The sequence below is a fragment of the Temnothorax americanus genome, unplaced genomic scaffold, assembly GCF_048541705.1.
Source record: "Temnothorax americanus isolate GAGA-0224 unplaced genomic scaffold, ASM4854170v1 Scaffold112, whole genome shotgun sequence".
NCBI classification, from domain to species: domain Eukaryota; kingdom Metazoa; phylum Arthropoda; class Insecta; order Hymenoptera; family Formicidae; genus Temnothorax; species Temnothorax americanus.
Window position 1 is genome coordinate 242,462 of NW_027509245.1, and position 17,243 is coordinate 259,704.

A 17,243-nucleotide genomic window follows, 5' to 3' on the forward strand; every position below is an offset into this window, starting at 1 on the left:
TATCATATCAATAATTCTAAACAATCAAAAAAATTTCAAAATTATGTCATTGTGACATAGATATGACGTCAAGCAAACATAAAAAATTTATGCAATTTGACGTCATTTTGACTAACTAAAATTTGATTATATTTTGATATCATTTTGACTTTTCTGTTCTTCTTGAGATATCGTGACTCTTATTAGAGGGACTCTAGTATGCCATATTTGCCGCCCTATAGGTCACGTAAATAAGAATTGTCCAACGCGTTCAGGAAACGACCCTGCCCGGCAGTAACCGGACCTCAAGTCACTGCCATGAAGGGCGGAAATGAGGCGGTTGAATCGATTAATAGAGACCAGGTCAACATTGAGCAAGTAAAAACCTTAGATAATATTGGTACTTGCGTGACTGCGATCGACTTAGCTCAGGTACGGGAGGAATTCAATACGGATGTGGCGCGCGGGTTGTCAAGTGACTCAGAAATATCAGACGATGACTTTGACTTAACGAGAACGGCTGCGAAGGAAGCGAGCTTAGCGAAAATAAAATATAGTTGACAACATTGTCGACAGACGGAGAACATGATGTTACTGTTGACGATAAAGATCGGATATTAGAAACTAAAAACTTAAAAGACTGGTAACTTATTGGCCTAACACCTCGTGCATCGTTTGATACAGTGGCGAGTTTTCCGTCTGGATAATGGCCTTACAGAGCCAGGTAGAGTCACGAAAATACCAGCAGAAATTTCAATTTTCGGAGAAAAGTTTCGCGGAATCCTAGACAGCGGGAACGAAAGGTTATATTTGAGACAACCCGAATATGAGCGCGTCAAATATCTCCAAATTAAAGAACTTTCTCCGGACTCCACCTCGAAGAACGGGGTACGCCTTGGCAATAAATCAATTGTTAAAACTGAAGGAGGTACGTGTTCTGTGATCGACGTGGGCGACGTATACAGACCGCAATAATTTAGCATTTTTCCAGATTTGTCGAGTCCCGTAACCGTGGGTATGGACTTTTGGTTGTCATTCAAGGTTAAACCAGGTTAAACTAGACCCGACATCAAAGATGTGGACGTTACACGATAGTAAGTACTCCTATCCTATATATAACACAACGTTACATTACTCAAACAGAATGAACCCTTAACTAGCACGCGGGGGTGTCAAACACTCCAAAACGAATTTCGTCAAATTTAGGCATCTTTCTCGGTCGGTTAATCTATGAATTTCGAATAAAATTAATTAATAACAATTTTTTTTATAACAAATTTATTTTAAAAATTGTTTTGAAGCCTTAAAACTAAAAATTATATAGTTTAGGCTAATGGGCATCATTTTCCAGTGTTTAATGTATGTACTTGATTTTTTTCAAGCCTATTGGAGCCTCCATTTCGCCGTACCCAACGTTCAAAGTGTACAACACCCCGTGTGCAGATATCGTTCGATCGCGGACGTGTGCTAGTTAAAGGTTAAAACCCTTAAGGGGATCCTATAGCGAAGGCCGAACTTTCTCTATGTCGATAATGTCAACATTTCTAATTCTGTTTTCTCTATATCTGTCCTTGTCCGATTGCTGCGCCATCTCTCGCTACACGCAATACTGCTTAGCCTATCAACCTGCATGTGTCTCTGCTTAATAAAACTTTATTAGAGAAAATAATTTTTTCTAGGCATTGAATCTTAGTTCTATTTACACAATATTGTTCCTACATAATGTCCCTACCCCGCCTGGGTGTCATTTTATATATATAAACTGCAGTATTTTTGTTATTGTCGTCAGGTGACAGCTGTATGTGCCCAAATTAGTAAAATTTTTAATTTTTTTGTTCCCGATATGAAATCGTATGTCGCGGGATAGATTTTTGTGCGTACTTTAATTCTGTAAAAGAATTTTACAATTCTGTAAAACTAATTCAAAGATTTCTTCTAATAAAAAAATGTCGGTAATTACTGCCACTATAGGATTCCCTTAACAGTACAGCAAACCGATAAATTAAGACATTTCCTCGACAGCGAATTCTCAAAATTAGAAAGTGAATCTACGGAAATGACCGACCTGATTAAACACGTTATTGAGTTAAATGATCCTACTCCCCATAGACAGAAGCCTTACCGTCGTAGCGAAGCTGTCCGCGAGTTTATAAATAAAGAAGTAGATCGGTTGCTATATATAGAGAAGGGTTATATAGTATGGAGCAATAGTGATTGAGCTTGTTCACCGGTGATAGCCTCAAAAGCAAACGGGAGTTTGAGGTTTTGCGTCGACTATCGCCCGGTGAATCATCAAACTGCTAAACCAGCTGTTGTAATGGGACCAAGAATTCGAGATGTGTGTCTTTTAAAATCGTCTTTATTCTCGACTTTCATACAGATCGGTTGCCATGTCAGATCTGGCTAACGCGGGGGAAAAAACGCGGGAGTTTTGGTAGTGCCACTCTAAAAAGTCTGGCATAACGCTATCTATCCACTAGGGGAATCAAGTATAGAATTTACGCGGCTAATATGAACTAATAATTACCATAATTCTCCCAAACTAAAAGGAAAATTTGTAAAGAAAATAAAAGCAAATAATTGAACAAAATTATTTAACTTAGAACGTAATCACGGAAATATGAAGGTAATCGATGCGGACGTTGTGATCGCCTAATACTATTTGGTGGAGGATCCGGTATGGTTCTTGTTTGGTCTTCAGGTGCGTTTCCCATCTTCGCCTGGTGTGGTTTCTGGAGCAGTCCCCGGGAATTCCATGTAGTGACCCAAATTGTTAGACAAGCTTCTTTCTGGATTTACTTTTTCTTCTCCTCCTTTGGTGTCAGGTGAAAATCTGACTACCTTTTTCTTAACTTCAGTACTACATAGCTGATCAATATGTCTCTTGAAAATATACCCATCGTCAAACTTGATGAGGTAATGGAGCTGCCCAAACTTTTTGATAATTGTACCAAACTTCCATGCAGATTTTAAGTTCGTATAGTATCGTGCCTGTACCCTCTCTCCCACCGATAAACTGCGGGTACCAGGAATTTTCTGATGGTTCTTGAGTGGTTTGAGAGCATCTAATTTAATACGAATGGTACCGTGGAGATAAAGTTCCGCTGGAGATTTCTTGCATGCGAGTAGCGTGGCTCTGTATCTAAATATAATTTCCTGGATTTGACTTATTGTAAGAGATTCATCTCGCATTGATTTAAGGTGCTGCTTCAGTGTCTGGATGTTCCTTTCGGCGAGTCCGTTTGTAGCAGGATGTCCTGGGGCTATTAACTTCTGGAAGATACCGCTTTCTTGGCAAAATTGCTTGAATGTTTCACTGACAAATATTGTTGCGTTATCAGAAACCATAACTTTATGAAATCCATGAGTTGAGAAGAGTCCTTTAATAGTTCGATGGTCTTCTCTGATGTTAGGGCATCTTTGACGATTCGAATTTCAGCCCACCTGGAACGAGCATCCATTACAATTAAAAAATAATTATTTTTGAATGAACCTGCGTAATCTATGTGAATACGATCCCAATTAGATGTCGGTTCTTCTCAGTGGTGTAACGGCGCTTTAGCGGGGCTGTTTCTTATTTCTGCACAATTTTAATAGAATCTTACTATCCGTTCGATGTCTTGATCAATTCCTTTTCAAATACAGTAGCGCCGTGCAAGTTGTTTCATTTTTGTAATACCAACATGCGTTTTATGTAATTCTTCGAGAACTGTTAGCTGTGTAGTGTTTTAGGAATGACTACCCGTTGACTCTTAAACAATATTCCTGCTTCAAGTGTATATTCGCAGATATCAGTAGATTCATTACTAAGTAAGTTTTTTTTTATTTTTGGGAAGGCTTCATCCTTGTCGGTTTCTTGAGCAATATTTTTAGCAGTAAGTTTCTCAGATGAAATCTAAAAAATAGTTGAATAGCAGAGTTGGTAAATTTTTTCATTGATGGCAATATCAGTCGAATAATACTGTCGATCTACTGGAGCTCTGGATAAACAATCTACGTTGACATTTTCAGATCCTTTTTTATATTCAACTTCGTAATCAAATTCTGACAGAAATGCTGCATAACGAAGTAATCGAGCTGAAGTCATCGCTGGTAGTTTGTTATTCTGATGGAAGATTCTAATGAGGGGTCGATTATTATCAGTCACCAGTTTGAACTTCCGGCCAAACACGAACATGAAGAAATAGTTGACTGCAAACACGATTGCAGGAGACGATTGCAAGAGATTCGCGGTCAAGTTGGCTATAATTCTTTTCCGCTGGTGTTAGCGATCTAGATGCAAATGCAATCGGTTTTTCGATGTCATTGATAATATGTGACAGAACTCCTGCGATGCCTGTAGGGCTAGCATCACATGTCACAACTAATGGAAGCACTGGATTATACAGCGTTAATACTTGGTCATTTAAGAGTTCAAGTTTCAGCCATGCATTTTCACAATTATTATTCGTCCATCTAAATTTTGAATTCTTTTGCAGTAATTTCCTTAATGGATATGTAATTGTTGATACGTTTGGAATAAATCTTGAATAGTACGTGACCATACTCAGGAAGCGGCGTACTTCATCAATGTCGGATGGTCTTGGCATGTTAACGATGGCTTCGACTTTCTTCGAAGACTTTGAAATTTTGTTGATTCCAATGGTATGTCCAAGGTATTCGATTTCTTGTTGGAAAAATAAACATTTTTGTTGATTAAGATGTAAGTCATACTTCTATAGGCGTTGTAGACAGGCATATAAGTTTTGTCGACATTCATCTTTGGTGGCTCCATGAATGACGTCATCGAATTATTTCTTCGTTTTATTGAGGCCGGCTAGAGCTTGCTCCATGAATTCATCGAATTCTGCGAGGGCCATTTTGATGCCTTGTGAGAATCTGTTCATTCTATATGTGCCTATTCTATATATGCCCCGATGCGTCGTAATCGACTGGATTTTATTACTCTCTTCGTCAACCTGTAAATGCAGATAAGCTTTGTGTAAATCGAGACGACAGAAATAACGTGATCCTCGGAGGCTGTTGAATATGTCGTAGGTTCGTTGAATCGGATAATTATTAGAAATTATTCTCTGGTTAACTCCAATTTTATAGTCTACGCATAAACAAACGCCACCATCAGCCTTGGGAATTACTATTAGGGGTGATCCCCAATCACTTAAAGCTACTTTTGTTATAATGCCAGCCGCTTCGGGGATGTCGAGTTCTTTTTCGACTTTTTCCCGTAATGCGTAGAATACTCCTCTTTTCTTGTGGAAAACAGGCTTTGCTCTTTCCCGTAATTTGAGTGAAACTGTAAAATTTGGTACACAGCCTATCCTTTCTTCAAAAATTTCAGGAAATTGATTAATGATGTCTTCAATGTTGTTGATTGTTTGAATTTGAGGCTTATCGATGCTAGTTATTCTTTCTTCTTTATCGATTTCCTGGAGATTGATACTTAGATGGCGAATCCACGTTCGTCCTAGGAGCGGTGACAGCTTATCCGGAACAATGTACATTTTCTCACGTGATACTTTATCCTTATATCGAACTTCGACTTCAATTTCTCCATCTGGAAGGAATACGTTCTGTTTATATGATCGGAAAGCAATACTTGATTTTTGAGGTTTAATATTTAAATTAAGCTTTTCAAATTCTTTTCGTGGAAGTAACGTAAATCCTGCTCCGGAGTCGACTTCAAAAACTTGTGGACGTCCTTCAATAACAACTGTGGCAAAATATTTCTTGGAGTTACTGGACTCTGTACGTTGGCTTTCGAAGATATCGACAATGTGGTTGATTCCATAGATTGATATATACATCATTAATTGATTCCGTATTATCTATAGCTTTATTTGTATTATTATTAAGAAGTGAACGTATGCATACTTTAAAAAGGTGACCGCTTTGTCACATGCAGCACATTTTAGAGACGATTTATTTATTCGACAATTTTTTGCAATGTGATTGTTGTTTCCATAACGTAGACATAGTCCTTCAATGCCAAGTTGCCTGTAATCAATTTTTGATTTAGATCTGGGTCGATAATTTCTTTGCCTATAGGAACTTTTTGAATAATTCCTTTGATTCGATGTCGCGTTGTCACGTCTAGACTTCCGTTGTTGCTTTGCTACTTTATTAACATCTTCAGCGCGGTTTGAATTTGAAGACGGTTGATTCTTTGCCAGTTCACGACTGTCGATTTTCGAAGCTTCTAATGCAAGGCCCTTTCTACGATATCTTTGAACGTAGAGGTATCAGATTGAAGCAACTGTTCACGGATGGCATTATCTCGTATACCTCTAATAAATTGAGCACGTAAAAATATTTCTGTAATCAAGATTCTACATTTACATGGTGAGACAAAGTTGCAGTCACCGATGTTCTGACGCAGAAGAGCTATATATTCAGCCAAGGATTGATTTTCATTTTGGTAAATTGAAAGAAATCGATGCTGTGCAACCAAAATATTTTTTTCTAGGACATAAATGCTTTTCTAAAACTTCTATTAGGTTATTGTATTATAACATGGTAAGTGTTTGAGGTTCAACCGATACTGCTAGTGTATTATAATGTGTCGCACCGATAGAATTAAAAAGCATTTTTGCACAAAGTGTCTTATCTGTAAAAATACCTTTCATTTGCAAGTAATTTTCGAATTGTTGACGGTAATTTTTGAAGCTTTTTTTCTTTGCGTTGAAATTTTCAAATGATGGTAGAAGAGCGGCGTTGATTACGGGTTGAATGGCTTGTTGTTGACCCCTTTCTTGGTGTTGAGGCGCTAATCGATTAATCAACTGCTGCTGGTTTTGATTCATTACGTTGATTAAGTGTTGAAACTGTGCTGCGTCCACCCATGCTTGAGATCTGTTTGCTGTCTTCTTTATGACACGTTATGTAGACGAATTATTCATCTCCTCGCCAATTGTTGTAACGGGACCAAGAATTCGAGATGTGTGTCTTTTAATATCGTCTTTATTCTCGACTTTCATACAGATCGGTTGCCATGTCAGATCTGGTTAACGCGGGGAGAAAAACGCGGGAGTTTCGGTAGTGCCACTCTAAAAAGTCTGGCATAGCATCATCTATCCACTATAGAATTTACGCGGCTTATATAAACTAATAATCACAATACCAGCCTACCCACTCCAACATATGAAGTCCATTTTACTGCAGTTGCATCAAGCGAAAATTATTTCAACTCTCGATATGAGGCCTTCCATCAAATCCCTATGGATGAGAGAAGCCGTAAATATACTGTTTGTCGTGGAGGGTAAAGGTTTATTGGAATAGGTGAGAATGCCGTACCGCTATTTTCCAAAAATAAATGGTCAAATTAAAACGACGAAATAAGAAATTAATTCTAGAAAGAAATCTTCCTAATAAATGGGCTAAGTATTCGCATACTTAGACGATTGGATTATAGTTAGTCTAGATTTTGAGGAACATCTGGCACTTTTATCGTTATTATTTGAAGTTTTACGTGAAGCAAAGTTGAAAGTCAACCGTAAAAAAAAAAAACAGTTTCGCGTGTAAAGAAGTGAAGTTTCTTGGTTACATTGTCGACGAGTTAGGAACCAGACCAAATCCCGAAAAAATTCAGCCTATCCTCGATTTTCCGGTACCAAAAAATAGAACTCAATTGCGGCAATTTAATAACCTCGTTAACTGGTATCACCGGCATTTACGTAAGTGCTCCATTGAGCGGGGTGTCCCTTAATCCATGCAAGTGCCACCATAGAATCTGATCACAAGTGGACTTGCACTTTGGTGAGACGTAAAGTGGTCTGCTTCTGTAAAGCCATCTTCGCGACCAGTGCTGCCGCGCAAAGCTCTAGTCGTGGCAATAAAATTTTTTAAACAAGGGCGACTTTGCTCTTTGCTCCGAGCAAGGTAATCTCGTTTCGTCCGCCATTGCAGCAGGTCTTTAGAAAAATGACTGCGGCATACGCTCTTGCTGACGCGTCCGCAAATTCGTGCAATTCCACGTTCACGCTATCTCTTGTTGTCTGCAGCCAGCGTGGAATGCGGCAAGTGGCCAATAATGGCTCTTAAAGGAGGCGGCGCCATTTTTGCTCGTCTTCTGTGGGGAGTGGTTCATCCCACTCCAGGCCTTGCAGATTGCCGATTGAATTTGGATTTTTACAAGGATGATTATCGGGACTATCCAAGAGGATTGAACAGACGTGCAGTGTATGAGAGCACGGTACGCTTGGTTGTGCGTGCAACATTCACCAGCTGCACTCTAAATGAGAAAGCATCCTCCTGCGGGTTCCATAGCACTCCGAGAGTGGCATGGCTAGAGTCGGGATCCCAGGAAGGAAGGCTCTGCAGTTGCCGATGCTCCTGCAGAATGTCTTGTAAGATCAAGTCTTTATTGGCGGCCCACTTTTTCAGTGAAAAGCCTCCGGCGGCACACAAAGTCACGAGTTCATTAGCTATGTCACAGGTTTTGGTCTCGGTGTCAACCGCCGAGAAAACGTCATTGACGTATGCCCTTGCTCCCTTTTCGAAATCCTTCTTCGATGATTGACGCATAGACATCTGCTCTTAGAAGATCAATTGTGCCGGACTTCCAAGGTTCGGGATCAGCAAGAGGCAAACCCTCCAGGTGTGGCCATTGAGCTGGCACGAGCTCACCTTGTGCCTCGCACCTGGCGATGCTCGGAAGCACTAGCGCGGGCACTACCATGTATAGTCTGAGATCAGAGAAGAGACTGTGAGATGACTCTTACCCGTGCCGTCTGTTTGCCTCCAACCCCATAAATGAGGGTCCTTAATCCATCCTTAATCCTCGGGTTTCCCATACAGCTGGTGACCCCGACGTGATCACCCGGGACGAGAAATAGACTTTTCGCGTAGCGGAAAACGGCATAATTCATCGCGCGCAAAAAATGGCACAGCTACTGAAAGAGCGTGTTCGCGAAAATCGTGTTAGCTACGATCGGCGTACGCGTGTATCTCTAATTTCGCGTGGCCTAAGTACTTATTCGCCGCATATTTGTCATATATCACTCACCGCCGCCGACTCAACCTGACGCGTCCACCTCGCAACAAGGCACGGACTCTCCGGGCCCGGTGCAAAGTGCCGAACAAAATGAGCAATCTTGGCACACAAACTATACTGACATCGACGCTGCCCGAGCAGTAAAACTACCTCCCTTCTGGAAAGAGAATCCTGCCTTATGGTTCGCCCAAGTAAAAGCGGCCTTTGCTATCTCTAGAATCTCAAACGACAAAACTCGATTCCGCTACACTATTGTTAATCTCGATCAATCCATCTTGCCGTCTCAGATATAATCATATATAATAAGTAAATAGTCAAAACTCAGACATTTACTAAGAGGGCAACTCGTCGATGGGAAACCGTCGAATTTTTTACAATGATTACGGAGGTCAGTGTACTAATTCTGTATTGAGAACTATTTTCATGGAACATCTACCTGAGAACGTGCGTACCATTCTTGCAATTAGCGAGATAACCGATCTTGCCAAGTTAGCTCCGCAGCCCGATAAGATCTTAGAAGTCTCACGGCCTCGCCGTCGTTAGTAGCTATCAAGCAGCTCAAGCAGGCGTTAACGACGAGTTACGTGATCTGAAATTGGCAATTGAGGAGCTTACACGCGAAACAGCCCATTCGCGATCACGAGGAAAGCGTCGGGGCAGTACGCAGGAGAGGCGCTCACGCTGACTAAACCGCGCACAAAAACTTAGAACTGACCTATGCTTTTACTATCGCAGGTTCAGTGAGAAAGCCAGGAACTGTGAAGACCCGTGCGCTTGGGAGAAGAGTTACAATACATAAATTGCATATATGCACACAATTCATATCTTAAAAACTTTGACTTACATTACTATGGCTTTCACCCCACCATATTGGCCTTTTACGTGTGCGACACACTGTTCGCTTGCCCTTAACGCCGATCCTGATTTTAGAAATACATATTATATAAAAATATAAATTTTTTGCTTCCTCTTAGAGGAAGCTTTATTTTTGAGAAAAAAATTTTTTTTTTTAGTTTTCTCTGCCAATGTGGTCAGATAATGTTCTAAAACGTCGAAAAATCACATTTTTACAAAATGTCCGTGTGCGCACGCGTGCGCACGCGTGCGTGCGTGTGTGTGTGTGCGTGTGTGCGTGTGCGTGTGTGCGTGTGTGCGTGTGTGCGTGTGTGCGTGTGTGCGTGTGTGCGTGTGTGCGTGTGTGCGTGTGTGCGTGTGTGCGTGTGTGCGTGTGTGCGTGTGTGCGTGTGTGCGTGTGTGCGTGTGTGCGTGTGTGCGTGTGTGCGTGTGTGCGTGTGTGCGTGTGAGCGTGTGTGCGTGTGTGCGTGTGTGCGTGTGTGCGTGTGTGCGTGTGTGCGTGTGTGCGTGTGTGCGTGTGTGCGTGTGTGCGTGTGTGCGTGTGTGCGTGTGTGCGTGTGTGCGTGTGTGCGTGTGTGCGTGTGTGCGTGTGTGCGTGTGTGCGTGTGTGCGTGTGTGCGTGTGTGCGTGTGTGCGTGTGTGCGTGTGTGCGTGTGTGCGTGTGTGCGTGTGTGTGTGTGTGTGTGTGTGTGTGTGTGTGTGTGTGTGTGTGTGTGTGTGTGTGTGTGTGTGTGTGTGTGTGTGGATTTGATATCCGTGCGTGGTTGCCATATTTTCGTAAATTTTGAGATATCGGGCTAAATTTTTAATCGATATAGTATTATTAAAGGAAGATTGGTATTGCATTTGGCGATAATCAGTAAAGGGGTTCTTTCTTTATAAAATAATGAATTTTTTTAGAAATGTTCTTGATTGCTCTAACTTCCGCAAATTTTAAGATATCGGGCTCAATTTTTTTTATAAATGTAGAGTATTATTAAAAGAAAGTTAGTATTTAATTGGGCGAGGATTGGTAAAAGTGTTCTTTTTTTTTTAATTTTGAATTTTTTGAGAAATGTTTGTGGCTATAATTTTCGCAAATTTTGATATATCGAGCTATTTATAATTCTATTATAATTTTCAGATTTTTTTACTCCTATTTTATATATAATTCTTTAAGATTTGGTTGATTAGACCCATCTTTATACGCGATCAAAAGTCCATAATTTTTTTTAGAAATGTCTGTGGTAACTCTAACTTCCGCAAATTTTGAGATATCGGACTATTTCTAATTTTATTATATTCTTCAATCTTTTTTCTACCTCTATATTTCATATATAATTTTTCAAGATTTGTTTGATTAGAAGAAAATAAACCCTATAAAATTTTTATAAGTTATATAAAAATAAAAAAGTGTGCAAATTAAGAGTTTACATATTGTTTTATCAACATTTTATTTCGTTCTATGAGGAAACCAAATTAATAAATACTAATATAATATTATGTACTATAGGTATACTAATAAAGTATAATATTATGTATTCCTCATAGAGGAAGCTTTATAAGCAAAATATAATTGATGAAGTAGATGAAATTGATAAAGTAATTAATGTGCAAAGTCTTAATTTGCACACTTAAAAATGGTAAGAAAGCAATGTGCAAATTCCTAATTTGCACACTTTTTTCTTTTATAAACATATAATACTATCTAAACCCTAAGAAATAAAATTTTTTTTAATTCATAAATATATATCACATATTAGATATAAGTACGTGATTTCATTTCTGATTAGCTTGCTGTTAGTTAATTAACATAACTTTCTATAAGTTTATCAACACTTACGCAGGTAATTCTCCCACAGCAGATCCACTACATATCAGGAAATGTATGCGTGCGAACAATACATATATTTAAATAATGTTTCTTATATAAATCCATCACATTTATATGCAAAAATTGTCAAATTTAAGTATATAATGTAATTCTAAAATATCAAACCTTGCCTTGCGCCTTTATCAGGTTTTTGTAAAAGGAAAAATAATTATAAATTTTTATTATTGACGTATGAGAAAATACCATGATACACCATACCATGAAAAAAATAATCAAGTAATGTATAGTCAAACCTCTGTATTTTTTGTCGTATATCTGTTTCCGTATTCTTTTCTATTACCATTTCTCTTCTTGTTTTATTTTTTCACTATTTGACATTTTCTCGTATAAAAAAAGAGAAGAGAAGTCAGCGAGAGAAATGGAAAGTGGGAAAATAGAAAAATAATGAATACGTAGGACTGTATACGTAGGACTATAACAATTGACTTGATATATCGGATATAATAGGCGATTTTTAGCGATCGTTTTGTATGGTTTGGCACATATATTATACCAAAGTTGCTATCGGTGGTTGCTATTGGTGGTGCAGTTTGGTACACTTTGGTTGCTTATATTAGAGTCACGTCAAAAATCGCCTAATATGTTGACGTCTATCGCCGATCGTAAAAGGTGTGACATAATTATCAATCTGCGGGCGACAATAAGGCGAATTGCGAATTCCGGCACATCAGAATCAATGTAATCGCGGAATATCTCAATATATTTGGTAGACAATTGGTTTTTTTTTTTTAAGTATTTGTAATGATTTGGAAATCATTTGGAGAAAGGAAAGCCATTTTCATAATTTGGAAAAGAGTACATATTTAATAATTAATAAAAATTAATTAAGCATACAGTGGATAGACATATTAACCGATTTTTTTTTTTTTTTATATAGATTCTAAATGATTTAGAAAATCAGTTCCAAGATATTTCATGATTTGGGAAACAATTTTTATTTATTTATTAATAATTCTGAATACGTAGTCTACAGGCGGAAGGAGACGTCCCTGACCTGCAGCATGTTTGTGCTAACTTCCTTTTCCTCTTTCCTTCACTTTGTGAATGCATTTAGTGAGGTCATTTTTCAGTATAGATATATAAGCGGCGCGTTTATTGGCGCAGTTTTACATGCGCGTGCGACCACTGAGCATGCGCATATGGCCGCAGGGTAAGTTCAGTGTTGCTGCATCTTGTCGGTATGACAGGAATCATAACCTAAATTCTGTCAATTTTAACCGTTAATATCTCGCTTCGCGGGGCAGAGCGACACTTTTTTTGCCAGATTCGGTCGTTTCGTGCAAAAACGCGTCGATTAAGCCCAAGTTGAACGAAATCGGTGAGGAGGCCACTATTCTTCAGATTTACCCTAATACTCAATCGGTTTCAATCGTATCTGCGCTTAATTCATTTAAATTGCATGGGTAGTGAAAGTAGCTATGTGAATTGGATTAAATCCGCTTTAATAATTAAAATTGTATATAACACATAATTTTTACGTAACTAGACACTACAGACGCGCGCCTCGCGCGCGCTATTTAGCTTTAACATTATGCTATTACTATTACACTATTAACCCGCCTTGATACACACAACTGTCAAAATATACAATGACAGCTGCAAATGAAGTAAGCGCAGCAAGAGAATCAATCGGCATCGCGGAAAAGTGACAACAATACCTACGACATGCCCTTTTTAGAAGAGGAGGAGTCACTATATAATTACCTATCTCCGATCCGCTGATATTTCGCGTGGCACTTCGATCCTTGCGTGACGCGACCGAAATTCAGAATTAAACGATTTCATATTTATAATAATGATGAGAGATCACATTAATAATAATATTAACCTCGCGACACGACGCGGGACGATTAACCTCGCGACACGACGCGAGCTGTCACATCACGACACACACGACGCACTGCACGCACGAAACTCGCCACACTCCGCGATGACAGTCCCTCACGGGATGAAGCAAGCTCGCGGCGCGGCAATCAATCGAGATAGCCAATCGGCATCGCGGAAAAGAGGCTTCAATTTTACGATATAAACGAAATTCACTCAGGTAACACGCCTTTTTTAAAAGTGGATAGAGTTCTTACTACAGGATTTCTTTTTGGTAAAATCATGAATTCTATATTTGCAAAACTGTAAAATGTTTTTATTTAACCCTTCGAGAACACACAGGGTTAATTTGACTCTTTTTTCTTTTTTTTTGCCAGAAAAATTTTTAACCAAAAATATTAAACATAAAAAAATAAATTTTTTTTGTAAAAAACTTTTTTTTAAAAGAACACTGTTAATCTGACTTTACACACACTTTGATCGTCCACCATTTTAAATTGACGAGTGCAATCAGCTTTAAAAAATTCCCAGATGTACTTGGAAAATTGTTAAATCAATTGATATAAATAAAAAGTGCCCTTGGAATTATTTACATATTTTTAAAAATTTAAAAAGAAAAAAAAATTTTTTTTTTATTTTTTTAAGATATGTACATAATTCCAATGGCCCTTTTTTTTTATATTAATTGATTTAACAATTTTCCAAGTACATCTGGGAATTTTTTAAAGCTGATCGCACTTGTCAATTTAAAATGGTGGACGATCAAAGTGTGTGTAGAGTCAGATTCTCCGTAAATGAAAAAAAAGGTGTGTTTTTGAAGGGTTAAATAAATACTGCACATTGTAATAAATTTGTAGTACAAAGAATGGAATTATAATAAAGTAGTAAATAATCCTGTTTATATATCCGGAATTCACGGATTCTATCAGTTTGAATCCGTCTCAGTCAATCCGTTTAAGGGGATCCTAAAGTGAAGGCTGAACTTCCTCGACGTCGGTAATGTTAACATTTCTAATCCTGTTTTCTATCTCATATATCTATATCTGTCCTTGTCTAACGAGAGGCATTTGTCCTTGTTTCGATTGCTGCGCCATCTCTCGCTACACGCAATGTCAACTTAAATGTGCTTTTGCACATATAAAAGTTTATTTAAACTATTCTTTTTTTCTAGACTTTCAATCTTAGATCTAATTGCACGATATTGTTCTTAAATGTTGTCCCTAGGTCATGCCGGTCTAATTTTGTGGATATTTATTGTGAAATTTTTGTACAAAGCAAATATTGTCACGTATACCGAAAATTAACAAAAATATTAATTTTTTCTTGTTTTCGATACAAATTCGACCACCATGACCTAAATTTTGATGCGTACTTTAATTCTAGACAAGAATTTTGCATTTCTATAAAGCCAATTAAAAGATTAGTGCTAAGAAAAAAAGTTGGTATTACAGACGGCTTTTAGGATCCCCTTAAATCATTATAATTTCGTGATTTCGGAGTTCACGAAATCATAACAATTTAGACTGATTCAAACCGATAGAAAACGAGTGAAATTACATCCTTGAGTACGAATCCGTTTCAATCGTTTCCAATCGGTATAATCGTTATGAAATCATACACGCAGAAAATTTTTCTCGAATAATGTAGAATACTTATTATAAAATGTACTAGATTTACATCACACCGGTAAAATATACGCGTATTCAACCGGAAATTAATATATGACAATAGAAAAGTAATAGTTTGATCAGATACATCTTGTAACCTAATGGTAAATAAGTTTGCCATACTAACAAGGAAATATGAGAAAAGTAAAAAAAGTCCTATACTAATATGTATATAGACGACAGAAGGCGCGCGGCGAAAGGGTTCGGCTCGCGCCCGCTACGCGGCGCATTGCCGGTATATTCTCGCGTGATTAAGATTCAACATTGACCCCTATATCTAGGGCAGCTCGGCAGGGTTTCTACAGCGTTCTCAAGTTTGCTCGTGGCGGACAGCTGACCGCCACAGCCTATAACAGCAACTTATGTTTTTGCCATGACTGCAACAGACATCTCATCGTTTATTGTCCATCAACCATATTTTTATTCTTTGCTCTCTAAATTTTCTATACTTTCTTGAAATTTTTGCATATTATGACTAATTTTAGCCGTGCAAGATTAGTATGGTATTTACTTTGTTCGTGTATGGCCAGCGAGGAAGATAGGAGAAAGGAGGAGGAGAACAAGTACACGGCAAGAGGACATACACAGGGGGAGGAAAAAGGGGGGAGAAGGAAGGATGAGAATAAAAAGGAAACAGAAGGGAGAGCGAGCAGGGAGAAGGAAGACAGAGGCTACAGAGAAGAAAGGACGGCCAAGGAGGGCAAGGGAGGACCGGAGGAAAAGAGTAGGGAGGAGGTGAGAACAGAAGAAAGGAATAGAGCGCGGAGGGCGGTAGAAGACAGGGAGGAGGAAGTGAGGAGAAAAAAGGAAAGGAAAGAAAGAGAGGAAAAAGAGGAAAGGAAGGAGAGGGAGAGGATGCTTGGTCAGGGGGAAGGCTGGAGACTGGAGAAGCAGAGAAGTGAGGATTTGGAGAAGAGGAAAGGTAGGGAGAAAGGAGAAGGACTGAGGGAGGAGATGGAGAGAAGGAGGAAAGAAGAGGAAGAGAAAGCGAGGAGACTAAAGGAGAGAGTAAAGAGGCTGGAGGAAGAGAGAGAGCAAAAGGAGAGAAGAAAGAAGAATGTAGTATGGAGAGGGTTGGATGGAAGGGACGCGGAAGAAAGGAGGGGCATGATGGTACGGGTAGCAGAGAAGGTACTGGGGAAAAAGCCAAAGATTAGAAGGGTCTGGGAAAGGAAAGGGGAAGGAGGGAGAGAGGTTTTGATAGTGGAGATGGAAAATGAGAGGGAGAGGGCAGAATTGCTGGGAAGATTTGGAGAGGTTAGGCAGAGGTGGGGGATTGGGGTGGACGAGGACCTGTCGATGGAGGAGAGGAGGACAAGGTGGAGGATGTTGGAGAAGGCGAAGGAAGAAAGGGACAAGGGAAGAAGAGCGAGGGTAGAAAACAGGAGACTGTGGGTGGATGGAAAGGAGATAGAATGGAAGGAGGAGGAGGGAAAATGGGAGGAGGTATAAAGGGGAGGGGATAAGGTTGATAGCTAGGAACGGGAGGAGGAGGAGAAGGGGAGGGTACTAGGATAGAAGAAAAGCGAGAAAGAGCCAAGGGTAAAGATAGCGGAGGACAGATGGGTGAAAGCGAGGATAAGAGAGAGAGAGAGAGAGAGAGGGAAGGGAAATTAGAATAGGAGAGAGAGTGGAGGAGAGGAGGAGAGCAGGAGCGGGAGGAGGTAGGAGGTGGAGGAGAACACGAGAGAGACGGAGGAGAAACTACACAGGAGCGGGGAAGAGGGCCAACAGACTCAGGGCAGGAGATAGACAGGAAGGAAGAGATGAGACAGGAAGAGGTGGAGGGAGGCGGACTAAGTCGGGATGGAAGAGGAGAGGGATAAGGGAAGGGAAAAAGACTTATTGTGAGGTCGCAAAAGGCCAGGAATTGGAATAAAGGGGAACGTTTGTAAGAGGTTTGGGTACGTTCCTCGTTTAAAAACGCCTTGTAAACCCTGAGGGGAAAGGCAATAAACACACATACATACTTTGTTCGTGTATACTTGTATTTTCGAGAAAAATTTTCTGCATGTAACGATTCAAACCGATAGAATCCGATTGAAATTACATTCTT

The 17,243-nt window shown here is 39.4% G+C and overlaps 2 protein-coding genes and 1 pseudogene across 14 annotated transcripts in view; 1 reads left to right on the plus strand and 2 right to left on the minus strand.

Moving 5' to 3' along the window:
• LOC143908712 (dorsal-ventral patterning tolloid-like protein 1) overlaps positions 1-17,243 on the minus strand; it is a 297,226-nt gene that overhangs the window by 230,186 nt on the left and 49,797 nt on the right. For 12 of the 13 annotated variants that reach the window (XR_013260224.1, XR_013260223.1, XR_013260222.1 and 9 more), the window contains one exon: positions 11,646-11,672. The exons of the other annotated variant lie outside the window; for it this stretch is intronic. Coding sequence is in view for 6 of the 12 variants with exons in the window: in XM_077426472.1 (XP_077282598.1) it covers positions 11,646-11,672 (27 nt within the window). In the remaining 6 variants the exon portion in view is untranslated. The remainder of the gene's footprint in view (positions 1-11,645; positions 11,673-17,243) is intronic. 13 annotated transcript variants of the gene reach the window in all.
• The window catches only part of LOC143908720 (uncharacterized), a 34,368-nt gene continuing 17,230 nt past the window's right edge, over positions 106-17,243 (plus strand). Inside the window, exons 1-2 of the mRNA XM_077426485.1 lie at positions 106-907; positions 971-1,073. Coding sequence (XP_077282611.1) covers positions 1,055-1,073 — 19 coding nt within the window. The 5' untranslated portion in view covers positions 106-907; positions 971-1,054. The remainder of the gene's footprint in view (positions 908-970; positions 1,074-17,243) is intronic.
• On the minus strand, positions 1,456-8,653 carry LOC143908705 (uncharacterized; annotated as a pseudogene).